General features: G+C 43.3%; 1 protein-coding gene across 2 annotated transcripts; it reads left to right on the forward strand.

The window, feature by feature from the left end:
• Positions 1–1,356: 1,356 nt before the first annotated feature.
• Positions 1,357–5,949, forward strand: LOC311005672 (nuclear receptor subfamily 2 group F member 1-B-like; the record flags this gene model as incomplete). 2 transcript variants are annotated; one of them, XM_083998182.1, is made up of 3 exons in its annotated part: positions 1,357–1,882; positions 3,013–3,537; positions 5,675–5,949. In XM_083998182.1, 3 exons carry the CDS (start codon positions 1,357–1,359, stop codon positions 5,947–5,949), a joined length of 1,326 nt encoding a protein of 441 aa, XP_083854308.1. The 2 variants fall into 2 exon arrangements, with proteins under 2 accessions (XP_083854308.1, XP_083854309.1); XM_083998183.1 differs by having other exon boundaries at positions 1,357–1,849.
• Between the last annotated feature and the right edge of the window lie 1,342 nt (positions 5,950–7,291).

Below are 7,291 nucleotides of genomic sequence, written 5' to 3' on the forward strand. Positions count from 1 at the left end.
TTTCTGTGTAATTTACTGATGTCACTAGGTGGCATCAAATTACTGCAGTTAGGATGCTGCTGTGTCTGCAACACTAATATACTAATATATCACCCCCTTATGTATTTCCAGTGTAGGCTGCAAATGAGCGATATCAACACGCATGGTAAATGAGACTTGATACTGAATGCATGTTGGTTTCCAGCTGTGCATGTTGTGGGTGTGTGCAGCCAGGATCATTGAGACACCAGGAGACGAAGGGGCTGGAGCCTGTTCAGTTGGGATTTCTTGTAATATTTCAGTGTTGTGTACAGGTAGATGTACCACAGTCGAAACAAAATAAACAAATTCTGTCAACTTCATCAACGAATAGGCTACATGTGCTTAACTACCACTAGACTGCACACAGGAACTACCATTACTGTGGCCCAGGGCTCTGCTGCAGGTAAGTGTTAAGGTGCTTGCCCCTGAAGTCAGTCCTTTATATAATCTCTCATTAATCCAGCCACTCCTCCCTCCTGCTGCTCCTGAGGCTGCTCCTCCTCTAGACCTGCTATCAACAACACACACACAAACACACACACACACTATGAGAGAGAGAGAGAGAGAGAGAGAGAGAGAGAGAGAGAGAGAGAGAGAGAGAGAGAGAGAGAGATGAGGATAAGGACTCACACTCTGAGGTGTATACCAACAGAAATCCAGCACTGCTACTCCCATACGAGCTTCTCCTGGAGTCAACTCCGCCCCAAACACAGACGTCACCGAGTCACTGCCGTGACGTCGAGACGCACCACTCTCCTCCTCCGTCCCGAGCGAAGCATCGTCAAAATCATCATCCATCACCCTCTCTCTCTCTCTTCCTCTCTCTCTCTCCCTCCGTTGTCTTTTAATGTAACTTCTGACTGATCGGGAGAGCAGGGAGCGTCTGGAAAGCCTGGTCCGGCGACTCCATCACTGATGAGGGATCTGCTTGCACGGTATTCTCTTTAAATCTGGACACACCGGACAGAGAGGATCAGATTACACATCTTTTGGGATAACGTTGCTTCCCCTTGTGGATTTTGGCTGAGAATTATCCGCCTGTATGTCTCCCTGTGTGGATGTTATAGCGCACATCTCGGCCTGAATGAAGCTTTCTTTTAGGATTTCCCCCGCGCCAAGCTGTTTCTGGGTGACTGTCCATTCTGTACTTGTGAAGTCGCGCGTTATAATTTTATTGCCGTAATCCTATGCGGTCTATTCGTATTTTCCAGGCGTAGCTTGTATTTATTTTCCCACCTTGAATGTGTTTGAGTTGTTCATGTCGACAGATCGCGTGCGTTAATTATCGCATAAAAAGAGCAAAGTTGGGCGCGCAAAGTTTTGGTGACGGTCGATATGGCTATGGTGGCGTGGAGAAACACCGAGGGCGTCGGGGACACTCAGGGGACTCTCTCCTCCCCGGTGTCCCAGGCTCTGTCGCTACCCGGGGAGCTGACGGGACACATGAATCCGGCGTCTATGGAAATACCCTCGGCAGCAGCAGCGGCGCCTCCTCAGGGCGCACCGCCGCCCAACCCGTCCAGCACCACCACCGCGACCACCACCTCCAACATTAACAACACATCCTCTTCCTCCTCCTCCTCCTCGTCCATGGACAAACAGCAGAGCCAGCAGATCGAGTGCATAGTGTGCGGGGATAAATCCAGCGGGAAGCACTACGGACAGTTCACATGTGAGGGATGTAAGAGCTTCTTTAAACGCAGCGTCAGGAGGAACCTGACCTACACCTGCAGGGCCAACAGGAACTGTCCCGTAGACCAGCACCACCGCAACCAGTGCCAGTACTGTCGCCTCAAGAAATGCCTCAAAGTCGGCATGAGGAGGGAAGGTACGCGCTGGCATCCTCCTGTTGTCGCTATCGGTATTATCACATCATATTATCCAGCACCACACGCTCCAGGACACTGTTCACTTTCACACAATGCTTTCTATTCATTTACATTATTTTCCTCAAACATACAAACTCCTTTATACAAATATGTAACAGCCTAGCAATAGTGTGTCATTTCTTTCTGGACAGTCATGTAGACAAGTGTTTCCTTTGTCTTATGTTATTTACCCCGCCATTAACATTTCTGGTACAAAGCTATAATGCCCAGTTTATTATTATTATTATTATTAATAATATTATTATTTATATTATTATTATTATTATTATCATCACATTTAACCCGGATGCTTGTTTCCATCCTACTGTGATATGATATCAGAGACAGTGTTCAGCTAGCATCCTGTAGCATGTTTGCTGAATTATTGTTGATGTCCGTCACCACGGCCATTGTGTGGCTCAAACTGCCCAAAGCTGCTCTAAATGCCACATGCTCAGATTGGACAACTCTGCTGCGACATCTTAGTTTCATTTCCACGAGTTATTCCTTCTAATTGTAGCATTGCTATAATGTGTGTGAGCGCGCGCATGTTTGTGTTTGTGCGTCTGTGTGTGTGTATTTATTATGCATAGGCTACTGGTCGTACAGGCCTACCGCAGCCTGCTGTTAGCCTACAGCACCTAATGAAGCTCAGTGATATTTCTGAATGAGAATATTCTGTTGCAAATTACACCCAACTTTTTGCAGATTTCACTACAAACACATGTAATGTAAGAAAATAAAATATAAAATAAATAACCCTGACCCGGGTTTAAGGGGGTTCGAACTTGGGGAAATAAATGGCCGGTGAGACCCACAGTGACAGGCATAAATATAGGCTATGTTATGGCTTGTCTCAGGGGCCCGTCCCGGTGGACCTCAGCCCGGTGGTCTGCCTCTGGTCCACAACCGCGCTGTAAATCATCTGCGCCATCATAGTGTGAAGGTCGTGGCCTACAGACAAGTTTCCACGCAGGGTGTGACATTTTCTGACTAAAGTCGGTCGGTCTAATGGCCGAAAAGGACAACTGCAACTGCTATATGTTGTAGCCTACCTACTGTTTTAATTGAACATGGCACGTGCGTTTTTTAGTTGTTTGACGTGTGTTCTTTTTCTTTGCAGCTGTCCAAAGAGGCAGAGTTCCGACCCAGTCCTATCACGGCCAGTTCGCTCTGACAAACGGAGACCCTCTACAGTGCCACTCCTACCTGTCGGGCTACATCTCCCTGCTGCTCCGAGCAGAGCCCTACCCGACCTCCCGGTTCGGCTCCCAGTGCCTGCAGAGCAACAACCTCATGGGCATAGAGAATATCTGTGAGCTGGCGGCGCGCATGCTCTTCAGCGCCGTGGAGTGGGCCCGGAACATCCCTTTCTTCCCGGACCTGCAGGTCCCGGACCAGGTGGCGCTGCTCCGCCTCACCTGGAGCGAACTCTTCGTCCTGAACGCGGCGCAGTGCTCCATGCCCGTGCACGTCGCCCCGCTGCTTGCCGCCGCCGGCCTCCACGCATCCCCGATGTCCGCGGACCGGGTGGTGGCCTTCATGGACCACATCCGGGTCTTCCAGGAGCAGGTGGAGAAGCTCAAGGTGCTGCACGTGGATTCAGCAGAGTACAGCTGCATCAAGGCCATCGTGCTGTTCACCACAGGTAAACCCCCCTGTCACCACACCCCAACATGGAGCTTTACACAGTGTGATGTGGTTGCGTTCAATGACAAACAGCCAAACAACCACTACACAATAAAAAAAAACCAAAAAACCGAAAGAAAGAAAGAGAATTAAACATTCTGCAGAGGGAAAAAAAATACATTGTCGCCTAACTGACCTATGGCCGAAGTGACCGTTAGGAAAAAACGTTACTTGTTCTCCTATTGTGGCCAAAAAGACGATTAGTAACATTTTGTGTATTAAAAAAAAAAAAAACCAATCATTATTATATTCTAAAAATATTTATTGAAGATGGTGGTACTGAGCCTAAAATAATGGTGCAGTGGGACATATTAAGGTGGAAAATACTTAAATATGCCTTTAAAAATGTGTAGGCCTATGTTTCAGACAAAAGGGGGAAAAAAACTACCTACTTTTTGTTAAAATGCTGAAAGAAAAGAATTGATATAGGTTAATAGGTAAGAGTTTGGGTTTTCCCAATATTCAATATAAAAATGAATAAATATATATATATATATATTTTTTAATAAACCATTTATTTCCTTACAAGTATAAATATAATCCGATCTCCAGGTGATTTAATAGAAAAATGCAAATAAATGAGAAATAAAAAATATTTGTAAGAATAAAAGTTGTGCCTTCGTATAATTTCTACTGAATAAGATATACAGTGAACTTAAATGACCTCATGCAGCTTGTCAGCCCTCACAGGGATGTGCTAAATTTGTTATTGTTATAAAGTGAATTTTTATGAAAACATTTAAGAGGCTGTGACAGAGGTTAGGTGGGTTTACAGAATACATGAAATCCCTGCAGCCCCTGAAATATGAAAACAATTTGCATGATTCATCCAGTATGCAAATGAAAATAAAACTGGTAATTTTACCACATCTAATATTTTATTTTATCGCTGCTGCATCTTTAATGCGACGCAAGACAGCTCTTTATCAAATGCAGGGTTTTTATCCAATTGACACATTTATTATTTATTTCATTTAATTGTAATTGACTCAAACTAAATAAACATGCAGTTTGTCAGATTTAGCTTTTAAAGGATTATTTATTTATTTATTTATTTATTATAATGCATTTATTTATTAGTCCATTGATCAGAGCACAAACTGAGTTAAATTTGGCTTTTGACAATTTTTTCCTGCATGACCTTGTCATTACTGACTATGTATGTCACTTATTACGCAGCCTTTTCATATAGTCAGCGTTTGATGGCTGGATCCAAAGGACAAGCAGCAGCAGAGTAGAAAATAAAAAAAGGTTTCCTATGTAGGTCTATTTCAGTCCCCACGAGCACATCTGAACACGTGTCTTTAAACTGGGACACAATAACCGTTCTTTAACCCCTGTTGCCATCCGGCCTGCAGCATTACACTGACAACACAGCAGCCTGCTGTGTGTAGTAATACCACACATACACTAAATGGAGGTCTTAAATGACCTCGTACCTTTAGTGCTCTGGCTGTACTGCATTCATACATACTGTAGGTGTTGTGCTGTTGTTTTTTTAACTGATGGTGGTTGTAGAGCCTTGATTGATCCCTGATGGCAATAGATTGATGGCATGTCACTTTGACAGGACAACTGCATACTGATGTTTTTCGTTGCGTTGTTCCCCCCCCCCCCCCCCCCCCCCCCCCCCACCACATAGTTTAGAGATCTGATTTATTTCTTACATTTTGACACTCTTGCACTTGTAAATTATTACCTGACTATGTCTCAGTGACTGATCTATTCCCTGGGAGGCAGTGTTATTATAGTTTATACCCACTTTACTGTGGAAGATGTGTTAAATAAGTATCAAGTGAAAAACTGCAGGAGCAAATCTATACTGTGATTTTTTTTAACATAAAAAAGATATTTTTTTCTTGGTGGTTTTATACCTTTAGTCACAATCAAAATTTCATGAGCTGCTACGTCACCCACTGATCTCGGTCTGTCTCTCCTATACGCTGCTGTGCTCTGCAGTCCCTCTGTGCTAACACACTGTGGGTGGTGATGTGAAATTGAACTGTTTAAACTTTTTCTGGCGGCTCCATTAGATCCTTGACCACTTCTTCTCCTGTCTGTTGTTTGTCTCTCTGTCGCTCTCTCTCTGTCTGTAGATGCTTGTGGTCTGTCGGATATCGCCCATGTGGAGGGTCTGCAGGAGAAATCCCAGTGTGCTTTAGAGGAGTATGTGAGGAGCCAGTACCCCAACCAGCCTAACAGGTTTGGGAAGCTGTTGCTCCGCTTACCTTCCCTCCGCACCGTCTCTTCCTCTGTCATAGAGCAGCTTTTCTTCGTCCGTCTGGTGGGGAAAACCCCAATAGAAACTCTGATACGGGACATGCTGCTGTCAGGGAGCAGCTTCAACTGGCCTTACATGCCCATCCAGTAAGAGGAGAAAGCTGCAGTGGTGCTGCTTAAGGTCAGGAAAGCTCTCACACCTCAAATCGATCATTTCAGCTGCTGCAGCTTAAAATCTGTGTTTCTTCGAACAAAGGGGGAGAAAAAAACTCCCAGTGGACTGAGACAAATATCAGATTTTTTCAGTTCAAAGTGTTGTTGGTTTTTGCTATTTTCATGACGCCATTGCGGTGATCTCTCTGCAGTGAATCCAATAAATGATCCAATGAGGACCAATTTGACCCCACTGGCAGATTTTTTTTTCACTTGTTCAAAGAGAGATGATATCTGATGAGATGAAATGACTGGTCGTGATGGACATTTTTACAGAGTGGTGACCACTCACACTTTATGGTTTTTGGGATAACAAACAATATTTATTGGACCCTGTGTGTATATTTATCGTGCTTGTAAATTATGTTTTGGCTCCTTTTATGTTTTTTTTTGTTGTTTTTTTTAGCGTTTTATGTATTTTTGCCCCAGCTAGTGAGAAAACTGCAGGGATCGTCTCGTGTTAATCTGTTTTTTTTTTCTTTTGTTTGTTGTTTCATACCTTCCGGACATGGCACTTTGGACTAAAGGAACGTTTCATATAAAGATTTCACACAAGCGTTAAAAAACCCAGCATCTTGTGACTTCAACCTATTTGCTCAGTTGTGTACAACAGAACAGTGAGATTAAAGCCCGGTTTAGCTACTTTGGGTTCCTGCTCGATTTGCATTGTCAATGAAAGGATGAGGAGAAAAAGAGCACAACATGTTTCGAAACTGTACCTCTCATGGGCGATGCAAGGTTACACCAAGTAATGCATTACTTCTTAATCACTGAATAGGTAGTCTCATTACTTTTTTTTCTCTCTTTTTTTTAACAATAATACAGCATGCCCTTAAATAATTGTGTTCAAAAAAATTGGCAGATGTAATTAATTCTTGCCACAATTGTCATTCTCTACTTTTTTTACCATCTAAAACTATCAGAATTCATGCTTTTCATCAAATTAGTGGATTTTCTTGTTATCTTATCCAAACAGAGTTGATGACAAGGTTAAATGTGGCAAATATCGATCAGAAAAAAAGAGGGTAAATGTTCGACAGCCCTGCTTTTATCTGATATTTTGTTTTATATTTAGAATAGTTAAAGAAAAAAAATGTTTTCTCTTCACTGGTAACTTGTTAGAGTGAAAGGTAATGATATTACTCCCCTGATTAATTACTGATGCATTACCACACACTTCTAATTCATTTAGGTCTCCAGGTCTTTTACACTGACTGTGTGAGAGAGATGTTCAGAGCACGTGGCCTGATGTGTGACTGCAGTTTCTTAATGGTATAAAT

The sequence above is a fragment of the Trachurus trachurus genome (genome assembly GCF_905171665.1).
Source record: "Trachurus trachurus genome assembly, chromosome: 3".
NCBI classification, from domain to species: Eukaryota; Metazoa; Chordata; class Actinopteri; order Carangiformes; family Carangidae; genus Trachurus; species Trachurus trachurus.